Source organism: Haematobia irritans, chromosome 4, assembly GCF_050003625.1.
Source record: "Haematobia irritans isolate KBUSLIRL chromosome 4, ASM5000362v1, whole genome shotgun sequence".
NCBI classification, from domain to species: Eukaryota; Metazoa; Arthropoda; class Insecta; order Diptera; family Muscidae; genus Haematobia; species Haematobia irritans.
The window spans coordinates 112,328,229-112,345,015 of NC_134400.1; the positions used below are offsets into that span (position 1 = coordinate 112,328,229).

The 16,787-nt window shown below is 35.8% G+C and overlaps 1 protein-coding gene across 3 annotated transcripts in view; it reads right to left on the reverse strand.

Moving 5' to 3' along the window:
- Positions 1–2,272: 2,272 nt before the first annotated feature.
- Positions 2,273–16,787, reverse strand: part of Mipp1 (Multiple inositol polyphosphate phosphatase 1) — a 151,994-nt gene continuing 137,479 nt past the window's right edge. For all 3 annotated transcript variants that reach the window (XM_075304307.1, XM_075304305.1, XM_075304306.1), the window contains one exon: positions 2,273–3,269. In XM_075304307.1, coding sequence (XP_075160422.1) covers positions 2,706–3,269 — 564 coding nt within the window. In that variant the 3' untranslated portion in view covers positions 2,273–2,705. The remainder of the gene's footprint in view (positions 3,270–16,787) is intronic.

Genomic DNA, 16,787 nt, shown 5'->3' on the forward strand with positions numbered 1-16,787 from the left:
ACGAAGTTTGACTGCGTGGTAATGCACGACGAAACCTACGTCAAAGCCGACTACAAGCAGCTTCCGGGACAGGAGTTTTATACGGCAAAAGGAAGTGGAAAGGTAGCAGATATTTTCAAGCATATAAAACTGTCAAAGTTCGCAAAGAAATATCTGGTTTGGCAAGCCATCTGTACCTGTGGCTTGAAAAGCAGCATTTTCATAGCTTCCGGGACTGTCAACCAAGAAATTTACGTGAAAGAGTGTTTGAATAAACGTCTGCTGCCTTTCCTGAAGAAACACGGTTGTTCCGTACTGTTTTCGCCGAATTTGGCATCTTGCCATTACGGTAAAAAGGCCATGGAGTGGTACGCCGCCAACAACGTGCAAGTGGTTACCAAAGACAAGAACCCTCCCAACACGCCAGTGCTCCGCCCAATTGAGAAATACTGGGCTATTGTCGAGCGGAACCTAAAGAAGACAAAAAAAAACTGCTAAGGACGAGCAGCAGTTCCAGGCAAACTGGCTTTCTGCGGCGAAGAAGGTGGACAAGGTGGCTGTACAAAATCTGATGGCAGGTGTCAAGCGTGAGGCCCGGCAATTCGGATTTGGAAAAGCGAAAGCCTAACTGAATATTTTTCCTGAATTTTATACCAATTGAACTTGAAAAAGAAATTTAATTAGATTTTTTAAATAAACGATTTCACCGATTTACACGCGTTTTCCCTTGACCAAATTTTGACCGTATCACCCTTTATTTGTATCGCTTGAAAAAATTACCACTTACAAAGTTACTTCTGACCATAACAGCATTATTTAGTACCCGATCTTACTCTAATTTAGCACAAGGTAACCTTCTGCGGTATCAACCAAATCTGGGAAATATCATCGAAATCGGTTCAGATTTAGGTATAGCTCCCATATATAACAAGTTGGCTGATAAGTCTCCGGTCTAACAAAGAAAAACACATTTTTTTTGTCAAAATTCGTTTTTATTATTCAACATAGTTCCCTTCAAGAGCGATACAACGATTGTAACGACCTTCCAATTTTTTGATACCATTTTGGTAGTACTCCTTCGGTTGTGCCTCAAAATAGGCCTCAGTTTCCACGATCACCTCTTCATTGCAGCCAAATTTGTTCTCTGCGAGCATCCTTTTGAGGTCTGAGAACAAGAAAAAGTCGCTGGGGGCCAGATCTGGAGAATACGGTGGGTGGGAAAGCAATTCGAAGCCCAATTCATGAATTTTTGCCATCGTTCTCAATGAATTGTGGCACGGTGCGTTGTCTTGGTGGAACAACACTTGGTGGAACAACACTTTTTTCTTCTTCATATGGGGCCGTTTTGCAGCGATTTCGACCTTCAATTTGAATTTTGGTTGAATTTTGCTCTTCCAAGGGGCTCCGGAGGCCAAATCTGGGGATCGGTTTATATGGGGGCTATATGTAATTATGGACCAATTTCGACCAATTTTTGCATTGATGTTTAAGGCCATATATTAACACCACGTACCAAATTTCAACTGAATCAGATGAATTTTGGTCTTGCAAGAGGCTCCGGAGGTCACATCTGGTGATCGGTTTATATGGGGGCTATATATAATTATGGACCGATGTGGACCAATGGTCATTAGAGACCATATACTAACACCATGTACCAAATTTCAGCCGGATAGGATTAAATTTGCTTCTCCTAGAGACTCCGCAAGCCAAATCGGAGGATCGGTTTATATGGGGGCTATATAATTATTGACCGATGTGGACCAATTTTTGCATAGTTATTAGAGACCATATACTTACAGCATGTACCAAATTTCAACCCGATCGGATAAAATTTGCTTCTCTTAGAGGCTCCGCAAGCCAAATCGGGGGATCGGTTTATATGGGGGCTATATATAATTATGGACCGACGTGGACCACTTTTTGCATGGTTGTTACAGATCATATATTGACACCATGTACCAAATTTCAGCCGGATCGGATGAAATTTGCTTCTCTTAGAGGCTCCGCAAGCCAAATCTGTTATTTTTGGATGGTGACCATGTAACATGTTTGTCGCAACCATATTATTTTCTCCGAAATTATGAATCTGATTTCGGCAAGCATGTGATGTTTGGCGAGAAAACAACATTTTGGCGACAAACATGTTACCATCCAAAAATAACATTAGGCTCTTGAACATGTTTGAGACGATCATATTCCTTCTCTGCGTATATTCTCCCCCATCCACCAAATAAAATTTTCCCCGTCATCAAAAATTTCCTTTTGTTTTTGAATAGGAAGGAAAGATTCATTTAAACAGTTTCGTAAATACTTCGTTTTTATTAAAATAATAAAGCTTTTTCTTTCAAAGATTTGTTAATAAAGATTTTACAGTACAACATAGATATAGTGATAAAAACAAACAATGCTCGCATTTGATAGTAAATGAAAAAAAGAAAAACGGAGAACAAAAAAATAGGGACTTATATGAAAAAATTACTAAATTAGCATTTGTACACTTTTAATATAGAATTGTGATTAGTTTTTGCTTAAAAATTAAACTAGATACCATTAAGATTGTTTTTGTTTGTTTCGGTATTGCAATTTTGAAATAAATGTTATTTTGTTGTTGTTTGTTTTCTTTTGTTACTCTTTTTTTAGAATAGCACTAAAGACACTAAAAATATACATTTAAGCTGGGCTAGCCAAAGTTTCTCTTAGCTCTCTGGACATGTTAAAAGTAACTACATTACATTTATTAAGTAAACAATGGCAGTCATCAATAGAGCTCCCAAAGAAGCACTGATGGCAGTAGCACCATCACCACAATAATACGATTCACAATTGGCTCCTATCAGATTGCTATAACGTTCCAATACTTCGGACCAATTGCAGAGACCAACTTTGCACCAACTCAAATCGACTGCATCCTGGTTAATGAAGAATATGACCTTTTCTTTGTTCTCGGGATCGGCATCACATTGATATTTGACGGCTAGGAAATTCGAAGCGAATGGATCCATTTTCGATGTGGACCACCTACGTTCACTGTGCTCTTTGTAGTTGCTAGCCAATAGAGGTACATCGTCCTTGTCAATGCCCAAAGCAGTAATGAGTGTTTGAACGCCAGTGGAATGTCCGAAATAGGTTACAACATTTGGCATGGATTTGCTACTCAAGTGGCTAATCATGTCCTGTACAACGCGGCAGTTCAAACGTGAATTCGCCTCGAAACCATAACCGGACTTGTAGAAATATTTCAAATCATCTTCATACTCGAATACGCTGACCTGATCGGCTTTGAAGGCCTGTATTTGAAGAGAAGAAAAGAAAAAAATTTTAAATTAAAGTGTATACAATAAAAGTTTTTATACCCTGCGTCACACTGTGGAACAGTGTATTATAAGTTAATTCATATGTTTGCAACACCAAGGAAGAGACGAGATAGACACTTGGTGTCTTCGGCAATAATGCTCAGGTTGGGTGCCTGACACGATTTAGCCCTGCCCTTCTTTCCGTCCGTCCCACAGTTCTTCCAAATCGCTTTTTTGGAAATAATTCTGCACTTTTGAACGGATAAAGATATCAACATAATTTGTGGGTCCCTAGTGGGTCCACGGGCTGACCTGTAGGCGTTGAAAGTTGGTCACCTCGGCGTTATGAAATTTTGTTTTAGCTGTCAACTCCGTAATTTTTAACCGATTTCGATGAGTTTTTCTTTGCTGGGTAGATGTGCAATTATCTTTTACCGTTCGCAAGATATGGTAAATTTTGAAATTCTAATTTGTAAAGTCCACAAATTAGAATTTCAAAACAATATCGAATTTTGACCATTTTTTGGAAAACGTCACTTATATTCTTTCTGTCGTAACATTTTTTATACCCTGCGCCACACTGTGAAACAGGGTATTATAAGTTAGTGCATATGTTTGCAACACCCAGAAGGAGACGAGATAGACACATGGTGTCTTTGGCAAAAATGCTCAGGGTGGGCTCCTGAGTCGATATAGCCATGTCCATCTGTCCGTGAACACATTTTTGTAATCAAAGTCTAGATCGCAGTTTTAGTCCAATCGACTTCAAATTTGGCACAAGTATGTGTTTTGGCTCAGAATAGATCCCTATTGATTTTGGAAGAAATCGGTTCAGATTTAGATATAGCTCCCATATATATTTCGCCCGATATGGACTTATATGGCCCCAGAAGCCAGAGTTTTTCCCTAATTTGCTTTAAATTTTGCACAAAAAGAACAATTAGTACTATAGTCAAGTGTGTCAAATTTTATTGAAATCGCTTCAGATTTAGATATAGCTCCCATATATATCTATCGCCCGATATGGAATAATACGGTCCCAGAAGCCAGAGTTTTACCCCAATTTGGTTGAAATTTTGCAGTAGGAGTACAATTAGTAGTGTAGTCAAGCGTGCCAAATTTTATGAAAATCGGTTCAGATTTAGATATAGCTCCCATATATAGCTTTCGCCCGATTTACACACATATGACCACAGAGGCCAATTTTTTAATCCGATTTAGTAGAAATTTTGCACAGGGAGTAGAATTAGCATTGTAGCTATGAGTGCCAAATTTGGTTGAAATCGGTTCAGATTTAGATATAGCTCCCATATATAGCTTTCGCCCGATTTACACTCATATGACCACAGAGGCCAATTTTTAACTCTGATTTAGTTGAAATTTTGCACAGGGAGTAGAATTAGCATTGTAGCTATGAGTGACAAATTTGGTTGAAATCGGTTCAGATTTAGATATAGCTCCCATATATATCGTTCGCCCGATTTACACTCATATGACCACAGTGGCCAATCTTTTACTCCGATTTAATTGAAATTTTGCACAGGGAGTAGAATTAGCATTGTAGCTATGCGTGCCAAATTTGGTTGAAATCGGTTCAGATTTAGATATAGCTCCCATATATAGCTTTCGCCCGATTTACACTCATTTGACCACAGAGGCCAATTTTTTGCTCCGATTTAGTTGACATTTTGCACAGGGAGTAGAATTAGCATTGTAGCTATGCGTGCCAAATTTGGTTGACATCGGGTCAGATTTAGATATAGCTCCCATATATATGTTTTTCTGATTTCGACAAAAATGGTCAAAATACCAACATTTTCCTTGTTAAATCGTCACTGCTTAGCCGCAAAGTTGTAAAAATTACTCTAATTTTCCTAAACTTCTAATACATATATATCGAGCGATAAATCATAAATAAACTTTTGCGAAGTTTCCTTAAAATTGCTTCAGATTTAAATGTTTCCCATATTTATACCCTGCGCCACACTGTGGAACAGGCAAAAATGCTCAGGGTGGGCTCTTGAGTCGATATAGGCATGTCCCTCTGTCCGTCTGTCCGTGAACACATTTTTGTAATCAAAGTCTAGGTCGCAGTTTTAGTCCAATCGACTTAAAATTTGGCACAAGTATGTGTTTTGGCTCAGAATAGATCCCTATTGATTTTGGAAGAAATCGGTTCAGATTTAGATATAGCTCCCATATATATTTCGCCCGATATGGACTTATATGGCCCCAGAAGCCAGAGTTTTTCCCTAATTTGCTTTAAATTTTGCAAAAGAAGAACAATTAGTAATATTGTCAAGTGTGCCAAATTTTATTGAAATCGGTTCAGATTTAGATATAGCTCCCATATATATCTATCGCCCGATATGGAATAATACGGTCCCAGAAGCCAGAGTTTTACCCCAATTTGTTTGAAATTTTGCACTAGGAGTACAATTAGTAGTGCAGTTAAGTGTGCAAAATTTGATTGAAATCGGTTCAGATTTAGATATAGCTCCCATATATATCGTTCGCCCGATTTACACTCATATGACCACAGTGGCCAATCTTTTACTCCGATTTAATTGAAATTTTGGACAGGGAGTAGAATTAGCATTGTAGCTATGAGTGCCAAATTTGGTTGAAATCGGTTCAGATATAGCTCCCATATATAGCTTTCGCCCGATTTACACTCATATGACCATAGAGGCCAATTTTTTGCTCCGATTTAGTTGAAATTTTGCACAGGGAGTAGAATTAGCATTGTAGCTATGCGTGCTAAATTTGGTTAAAATCGGTTCAGATTTAGATATAACTCCCATATATATCGTTCGCCCGATTTACACTCATATGACCACAGTGGCCAATCTTTTACTCCGATTTAATTGAAATTTTGCACAGGGAGTAGAATCAGCATTGTAGCTGTGAGTGCCAAATTTGGTTGAAATCGGTTCAGATTTAGATATAGCTCCCATATATAGCTTTCGCCCGATTTACACTCATATGACCACAGAGGCCAATTTTTTGCTCCGATTTAGTTGAAATTTTGCACAGGGAGTAGAATTAGCATTGTAGCTATGCGTGCCAAATTTGGTTGAAATCGGTTCAGATTTAGATATAGCTCCCATATATAGCTTTCGACCGATTTACACTCATTTGCCCACAGAGGCCAATTTTTTGCTCCGATTTAGTTGACATTTTGCACAGGGAGTAGAATTAGCATTGTAGCTATGCGTGCCAAATTTGGTTGACATCGGTTCAGATTTAGATATAGCTCCCATATATATGTTTTTCTGATTTCGACAAAAATGGTTAAAATACAAACATTTTCCTTGTTAAATCGCCACTGCTTAGTCGAAAAGTTGTAAAAATGACTCTAATTTTCCTAAACTTCTAATACATATATATCGAGCGATAAATCATAAATAAACGTTTGCGAAGTTTCCTTAAAATTGCATCAGATTTAAATGTTTCCCATATGTTTTACTACATTGTGTTCAACCCTAGTGCATTAGCCGACTTAAATTTTGAGTCTATAGATTTTGTAGAAGTCTATCAAATTCTGTCCAGATCGAGTGATATTTAAATGTATGTATTTGGGACAAACCTTTATATATAGCCCCCAACACATTTGACGGATGTGATATGGTATCGAAAATTTAGATCTATAAAGTGGTGCAGGGTATAATATAGTCGGCCCCGCCCGACTTTAGACTTTCCTTACTTGTTTTGGATATAATTCTGCAACGGATAAAGATATCAACATAATGTGTGGGTCCCTAATGGGTCCACGGGCTGACCTGTAGGAGTTGAAAGTTGGTCTTTAACCGATTTCGATGATTTTTTCTTTGCTGGGTAGAACTTGTAAAGCTCTGCATGTGCAATTATCTTTTACCGTTCGCAAGATATGGTAAATGTATTTTTTTTTTTTTTTTTTTTTGCAAAAAGTGGGGTCAGTATTTTGAACCTAGAAGTTCTGTTTTTGAGAGGATTTGTAATTTTTCTTCTTAACTGCATTCCCTACAAAATTATAAACAAAAATGTATACCCATGTGCTTTAGATTAAAAGTTGTAAAGTCCACAAATTAGAATTTTAAAAAAGATCGAATTTTGACCATTTTTTTTTGGAGAAAGCCACTTATATTCTTTCTATCGTAACATTTTTTTTATATATTTCTCCCAATCTTTTTTTATTTGTTTCTTATAGAACACCAAATAGGGATACGTTTGAAGCTTTTATCGGCCATTTTACATGAGTTCTTCTCCTCCCAAAATCGGCAAATTTCCAAAAAGAAAAAAATTTGTTTTCAAAAATTCTCATTTGGCAAAGCACCGATTGGTAAGCCGATCTATTTTCCAAAAAGCCCTATGTGTTCACTAACTAACTGTAAAAGGTTTCAACATCCTACCAGTAAACAGCTGAGAAATATTCAAATTACGAGTACAAAAAAATAACATTTTTTAAACATATGTCCCCACTTTGGGGATTTTTGATGCCAATTTTGGGAATGGTATATTCAGTAATATTGCTTACAATAATCACAATTAGTTCAAAATTTATTATTGTTTCAATTCATATTTGCAATTCCCAAAAAAATCGGAATGTTTGAAAAAAATTGTTCCGTGCCCCAAAAACTTCAAAGTTTCGAATCTTTTGTTCTTTTCAATTGCATAAAAATAAAGCTCTCTCAAATGCCTTGTCAACGATGTTATATATGTAGACCCGTGCTTAGCCAAATGCGCCAAAAACTTGCACTAAACGTCACTAACTCGGGTAAAATAAAACATTTCTGCAAATGTACGTTTATATGGGGGCTATACCTAAATCTGAACCGATTTAAATCAAACTCGGCACACTTGACGATACTGTCAAATATACTCCTTGTGCAAAAGTTGAAGCAACTCAGAGAAAACATCTGGCTTCTGGAGCCATATAAGTGCATATCGGGCGTAAGATATATATGGGGGCTATATCTAAATCTGAACGGATTTCAACCAAACTCGTCATGCGTAGCTAGAATGTTAATTATGCTACCTGTGCAAAATGCAAGTAGTGTAGTCAAGTGTGCAACATGCCCAGTTTTTCCGAAAAAACATGCGATCATTTATTTGGAAGTGCTTGGTGCGCGACCAACTTTTGTTGGATTTGAATTATCTTGAAACATCTCTTCAGTCGAGAGCTGGTTACCTTCGGGCTCATACATGTAAGTCCACGATTCATCACCTGTCACTATGTCATAGACGTGTTTCGAAGTACCGTGATCGTATTTTGGAGCATTTTTGGTTGAGTTAATCTACGACGAAAGTTTTAAAAAATAATCGCACGAAAATGTTCACGAGATGAATCTTTGAAGTTGGTTTAAACAACACAGCGTTCTAAGTACGTATAACCTCAAAAATGTCAAGCTTTACGATAGAGCTATCAGTTGGCAGATTGCAGCACTGCACTGAAAAAATATTTACGTGATAGCAAAGATTATACAATCTAAATTTTAGTATGCCCAATTTACAAAATATTAAGGAAAAAATTCTTTATTTTAAAGAAATTAAAATAAAATTTATAATCTTTGCTTCACAAAAAAAATTAATAAAATTACGATACAAATTTTGGATATTTTGCGTTCCACCGTTAAAGCCGTATGTTTTTGAACTAAGGCAAATTTTCCTTAAAATAAAGAAACACATTATTGTTTTAAAGAAAATGTCCTTAAAATAACTGAAATATTGAATTTTTAGATTTAAGATAAAAAAGTTTCAAATGTAAGCTAAGACATATATTGAGGATTTAGCACCTTTGGTTTAACCTTTTGTTGGGATTAAGAAAATATTTTTTACTTTAAAGTATCCGTTATAATTTGGATTTTTAAACTGGCATATGTTTGTACGTGATTATCTTTATTAACACAGAATGAAAATTCGATAAATAAGATATGTATCCTAATTTTATTTATTTATTTATTTATTTTTTTTATCCAAGATTTAAAGCCAGATAGGTCGCTAAAAATGTCTTTATTTTAAGAAGCCGCATCTTTGGCTTGGAACCAATACCAAAATCCTTAAGGCAAGGTAAAAATATTTTCATGCCAGTAATCTTTTTTTTTTGAGTGTATGTTTGCCCAATCCCGAAATATAAAGGTTAGATACAGGTTAGATATTTCCGGCTCTCTTAGGCTATTCAGTTCATTGTGGTACCATAGTGGTGAACTTCTATTTTATAACTGAGTGTTGTCCGATTCTACACTGAAAAAAATGTCGTGAGGTCACAGATGTCATGTCTTTAAAATACGAATGCAAATTTTGCTTAGCATAGAAGACGCATTTCTCTAATATAAAATTTTTTCTTGTCCAAAAGTCGATAAACTTTTCAATGAAGTCGTATTGTCCTTATAATTAAGTGATTTAACTTAAAAATGGATATCATAACATGAAAGAAAACATGTTTGGGCTAAGGTCAACTTGACTTTAATAATTCATAAAAATTCTTTAAAATTAATGAAATTGTCTTTAATTTTGTTGTCTTTTTGCATCTTTAATACAAAGCAAAAAATCGTTTAAATATAGGACATGTTTTTTAACACTTCATTTTAAAGACATTTTTTACTTGAAACATAGCATAATTTCTACAGGAAGTCGAATCTTAATTTGGAAAGTAAAGTTGGCACAGATTCGTTTTTGTTTGCAAGCAGGTCAAGGTCGAAGATGGGCTATATCGGTCCACGTTTTGGTATAGTCCCCATATAAACCGACTTCCCGATTTGGGGCCTTGGGCTTATAAAAACCGTAGTTTTTATCCAATTTGCCTGAAATTGAAAATCTAGAGGTACTTGAGAACCATAAAAAGGTGTGCCGAAAATGGTGCCCATCGGTCCATGTTTTGGCATAGCCCCCATATAGACCGATCTTCCGATTTTGTTTCTTGGGCGTCTAGAATCTGTATTTTCTATCCGATTTGCCTGAAATTGAAAATCTGGAAGTATTTTTGGACCTTAAAGAGGTGTGTCGAAAATGAGGTATATCGGTCCATGTTTAGGTATAGCCTCAATATAGAACGATCTGCCGATTTCACTTCTTGGGCTTCTAGAAACTGTATTTACTATACGATTTGCCTGAAATTGGAAATCTAGAGATACTTTGGGACCATAAAGGGGTGGGCTGAAATTGAAGTGTATCGGTCTATATTTTGCATACCCCCCATAAAGGCCGATCTACTGGTTTTACTTCTTGGGCGTATAGAAACTATATTTTCTATCCGATTAGCTTGAAATTGAAAATCTAGAGGTATTCTAAGATAACAAATAGGGTGTATCGGTCCATGTTTTGGTGTAGCCCCCATATAGACCGATCCCCCGACTTTATTTCTTGGGCTTCTAGAATCCGTAGTTTTTATCCAAATTGCCTGAAAATGTAAATATACTGGTATTTTAGACCCTCAAAAATCTGTATAGCATTTATTTTTACCGATCCATTTGGTAAGGCATCGATATAGACCGATTTAACTTCTTGAGAGTACACCCAAAGAAACAATATTTTCCTCTTGAATGAAATTTTAGGCAAACGTAATTCCCCTTACGTACAAAGTATTTTCGTTGAGATCAAATTGATCGGAATTTTTGATAAGCGATTCAACGATTGTCTCTAAAATTTGTGTCAAAAGAAAACTTTGCTTGTCTAAAATTTCGTTTCTGAGAAAAGAAAACTCTTCTTTCAGTGTATAGCAGGCGCACTGATCATGAAAATTGCTTGAAACTGAAAGTAATAACATATTTCCAGATTTTACTCCCCGTAGTCATTTAAATAATGGCGGGAAAAATCTACAAATTTAAAATTGCAAATCTAGGCTTTATTTAATCATTTACACGATATCTTTATGATTTCTCTAAAACTCAAACAAAATTGGTTCTTATAAACCCCGAACCTGATCTAGTCTTCATAGGTAGAACCTTTAAATTTATCTTCGGGAAGCGTAATGAGCGTAGAACTGATTTGCTTTGGAGAATATGTGTCATCAAACCCCCTGAAATGTTATATATTATCAAATAACCCGCTATGACGAAGATTTTTCAATTATATTATATTTTTTTCATGGTGGTGGGTATTTAAGATTCGGCCCGGCCGAACTTACTACTGTATATTAGATGGGGCAACAAAATGTCGGAATCTTGTTCGCCTTAACCCCACAAAACGAATCCCCTTTCCAGATATTGGGATAGCCAAAATTTGAGCCCGATTAAACGACGTTAACACGTGCCGCTCGTCGCTCAAAATTTGAAAAAACGAATGTTTAGGCTAAAAAGTTGACGTATTGAGCCATAACTCGAGAACGGTAAATAATAACAAGTATATATGGCCGTAAGTTCGGCCAGGCCGAATCTTATGTACCCTCCACCATGGATTGCGTAGAAACTTCTACGAAAGACTGTCATCCACAATCGAATTACTTGGATTGTGCACGCAAAGAAAAAAAACGTTTGGAAAACGTGTACCGAAAACGTTTTTCTTTTGTTTTTTGAATTGCTTCGAAAATTTTAAACTTGTATCACCAAAAAAATTCGTTTGTTACAAAGTTTTTATTTTTTCAATAAAATAAGTTATTTTTGAAACAACAACAGAGTCCATTTCGTTTATATCAAACACTGTTCTTTTCTGACTTTAGGTCTTTAATAAGACACATTTTACAGTTCAAAATTTAATATACTACAATGTAATGTTAAACATTTTTTCGGAATCTTCCGAATATATCTGGAATGTATGTAAAAAAAAACAAAAGCAAAAAAAAAAAACTTTGGCCGAAGCAGGGCTCGAACCCACGACCCTTGGCATGAGAGTCAGACGTAGCAACCACTGCACCACGGTGCCAAACTAAATGTTTGTTTCTGTTAAATAAACTTTGTTTATTCGGTTCGTGGGCGCCGCAAGCTATGCTATATAAATATAACTTATATGGATATTTATCTATTGGTGACCATAACAGGTACATAGCTCAGTGGTTAGTGTGTTGGCTTACAAAGTGCATGGTCCGCGGTTCGATTCTCCGTCCAGGCGAAAGGTAAAAAAATTTTAAAAATTTATAAAATCGTATAATTTCTTCTACATTGTTTGTATTACAGAAAAAGGTGCTAAGAACTAAAAATCTTCGTGGAAGTGAGAAAGATGTGAGGGAAAATGCAATTAGCCAGAAAAAATTTTTTTTTGAGTTAGTCTTTATGAAATTGTTTTTACATCCTGGAAAAGAATAAACGTTTATCACAAAAAGTATATACTTTTCTTCCAAATACACTTCCTTACAGCGAAAAGCAAATGAGAAACGAACTTTGTTTGTCTAAAATTTCGTTTGGGAGGAAAGAATTATTTTTTTGCGTGTGGTATCTTAAATCGTTTTCTAAATTGTGGGTTAGTCCATACGTGGTATATATTAGAAAAAAAGGTATGTGTAGGTTAGTCTACAAATTTCTTTCCTCCGGAACGAAATTTTAGACAAACTAAATTCCTCTTTCTAATAAAGTATTTTCTTTTAGGCCAAATAAACCCGAATTTATGATAAGCGAGACAATGGTCATCTCTAAAATTTTTCATTTGTTTTTAAAGAAAAAATTTTAGTATCAAAAGGAAACTTTGCTTGTCTAAAATTCCGTTCCTCAGAAAGGAAAACACTTCTTTCAGTGTAATTACGAATCGATATTGACTTTTGCACGGTACGTAGAGAGCCAGAATTGAAATATGGGGGTCGCTTATATGGGGGCTATATACAATTATGAACTTGATATGGACCAATTTTTGTGTGATTGGGGATCGATTTATCTGAGGGCTATATATAACTATAGACCAATATGGACCTAGTTAGGCATGGTTGTTAACGGCCATATACTAGCACAATGTACCAAATTTCAACTGACTCGGATGAAATTTGCTCCTCCAAGAGGCTCCAAAACCAAATCTCGGGATCGGTTTATATGGGGGCTATATATGATTATGGACTGATATGGACCACTTTTGGCATGGTTGTTAAATATCATATACTACCACCACGTACCAAATTTAAATCAGATCGGATAAATTTTGCTTCTCCAAAAGGCACCGGAGGTCAAATCTGGGGATCGGTTTATATGGGGGCTATATATAATTATGGACTGATATGAACCAATTCCTGCATGGTTGTTGGATACCATATGCTAACATCACGTACCAAATTTCAACCGAATCGGATGAATTTTGCTCTTCCAGGTCAAATCTGGGGATCGGTTTATATGGGGGCTATATATAATTATGGACCGATTTCGACCAATTTTTTGCATGGGTATTTGATGCCATATATTAACACGTACCAAATATCAACTAAATCAGATGAATTTTGGTCTTCCAAGAGGCTCGGGAGGTCAATTCTGGTGATCGGTTTATATGGGGGCTATATAATTATGGACCGATGTGTACAAATTTTTGCACAGTTGTTACAGACCATATACTAACACCATGTACCAAATTTCAGCCAGATCGGATGAAATTTGCTTCTCTTAGAGGGTCTGCAAGCCAAATTTGGGGGGCCGTTTATATGGGGGCTATACGTAAAAGTAGACCGATATGGCCCATTTGCAATACCATCCGACCTACATAAATAACAACTACTTGTGCCAAGTTTCAAGTCGATAGCTTGTTTCGTTCGGAAGTTAGCGTGATTTCAACAGACGGACGGACGGATTGACATGCTTAGATCGACTCATAATTTCACCACGATCCAGAATATATATACTTTATGGGGTCTTAGAGCACTATTTCGATGTGTTACAAACGGAATGACAAAGTTAATATTCCGAAATTTTTTTGCCCCATATAAGTTGCGGTCACTCTACTGTATATACTTGTTTAATTCAAAAAATGATTTAATTTTTCCATTTGCTTTAATCCAGATTCGCCTTTGGATCCTTGATATTTAGATCCTAGTGAACTGGGTCTCTTTTTCAGGCTCTTAAACTAAATTATAAAATTCTTAAATATTATTTCGATTATTAGATATCACTTTAACTAATGTATAATATTTTAAATCGCTTGTAATGCTACAAAGTAGATAAATTTAGGAACGTTTGTAAATGTTCTTCCAATCATGGTGTATCTTTTAACTAAAGTATCACAATATACAATAACAAATTCTGATAGATTTAGATTTCTTCTTAGCAAATATGTTGCGTCATATATGATGTGTCGTGGTAGTTTGGACTTGACAAATTTCTTGAATTGAGAGCTTTATCGAAACATTCAATTTCATTTAAACTAATCGTAAATAATAATGCAATATTTTCGAAGTAATTTTGATTGATTATTCTGCTTTTACTTTTGTTGGACATTTCATTAGCAATAACTGCACACCATACACTGGTACGATCCACCTGCCAAGCTTGTTCATAACGACAGATATCATTTGAACACCTATCAAAGATTAGATTTCTTCTTAGCAAAAATGTTGCGTCATATATGATGTGTCGTGATAACTTGGACTTGACAAATTTCTTAAATTAAGAGCTTTATCAAAACATTCAATTTCAATTAAACTAATCGTAAATAATGACACAATATTTTTGAAGTATTTTTGATTGATTATTCTGCTTTTATTTTTGTTGGGCATTTCATTTGCAATAACTTTGCTCTATAGAATGATGTTAGAATGATAGCCTTGGTACACTTGTACACGGACGAAAAAGGCTGTTATTATACCCTCCATCATAGGATGGGGGTATATTAACTATGTCATTATGTCTGTAACACATCGAAATATTGCTATAAGACCCCATAAAGTATATATATTCTGGGTCGTGGTGAAATTCTGAGTCGATCTAAGCATGTCCGTCCGTCCGTCCGTCCGTCTGTTGAAATCACGCTAACTTCCGAACGAAACGAGCTATCGACTTGAAACTTGGCACAAGTAGTTGTTATCGGTGCCGCCAAACTTTTTGGCCCAAAAAATTCTTTTTTTCAAATTTTGAGCGACGAGCGGCACGTGTTAACGTCGTTTAATCGGGCTCAAATTTTGGCTATCCCAATATCTGGAAAGGGGATTCGTTTTGTGGGGTTAAGGCGAACAAGATTCCGAAATTTTTTTGCCCCATATAAGTTGCGGTCACTCTACTGTATATACTTGTTTAATTCAAAAAATGATTTAATTTTTCCATTTGCTTTAATCCAGATTCGCCTTTGGATCCTTGATATTTAGATCCTAGTGAACTGGGTCTCTTTTTCAGGCTCTTAAACTAAATTATAAAATTCTTAAATATTATTTCGATTATTAGATATCACTCTAACTAATGTATAATATTTTAAATCGCTTGTAATGCTACAAAGTAGATAAATTTAGGAACGTTTGTAAATGTTCTTCCAATCATGGTGTATCTTTTAACTAAAGTATCACAATATACAATAACAAATTCTGATATGATTAAACCAAGTTTTTGCTATCTCTTGCCTCAGCGTATAAATATGACATGTCAAAAAACTTGAACACCTATCAAAGTTTAGATTTCTTCTTAGCAAAAATGTTGCGTCATATATGATGTGTCGTGGTAGTTTGGACTTGACAAATTTCTTGAATTGAGAGCTTTATCGAAACATTCAATTTCATTTAAACTAATCGTAAATAATAATGCAATATTTTCGAAGTAATTTTGATTGATTATTCTGCTTTTACTTTTGTTGGACATTTCATTAGCAATAACTGCACACCATACACTGGTACGATCCACCTGCCAAGCTTGTTCATAACGACAGATATCATTTGAACACCTATCAAAGATTAGATTTCTTCTTAGCAAAAATGTTGCGTCATATATGATGTGTCGTGATAACTTGGACTTGACAAATTTCTTAAATTAAGAGCTTTATCAAAACATTCAATTTCAATTAAACTAATCGTAAATAATGACACAATATTTTTGAAGTATTTTTGATTGATTATTCTGCTTTTATTTTTATTGGGCATTTCATTTGCAATAACTTTGCTCTATAGAATGATGTTAGAATGATAGCCTTGGTACACTTGTACACGGACGAAAAAGGCTGTTATTATACCCTCCATCATAGGATGGGGGTATATTAACTATGTCATTACGTCTGTAACACATCGAAATATTGCTATAAGACCCCATAAAGTATATATATTCTGGGTCGTGGTGAAATTCTGAGTCGATCTAAGCATGTCCGTCCGTCCGTCCGCCCGTCTGTTGAAATCACGCTAACTTCCGAACGAAACAAGCTATCAACTTGAAACTTGGCACAAGTAGTTGTTATCGATGTAGGTCGGATGGCATTGAAAATGGGCCATATCGGTCCACTTTTACGTATAGCCCCCATATAAAGGGACCCTCAGATTTGGCTTGTGGAACCTCTAACAGAAGCATATTTCATCCGATCCGGCTGAAATTTGGTACATGGTGTTGGTATATGGTCTCTAACAACCATGCAAAAATTGGTTCACATCGGTCCATAATTATATATAGCCCCCATATAAACCGATCCCCAGATTTGGCTTGCGGAGCCTAAAAGAGAAGC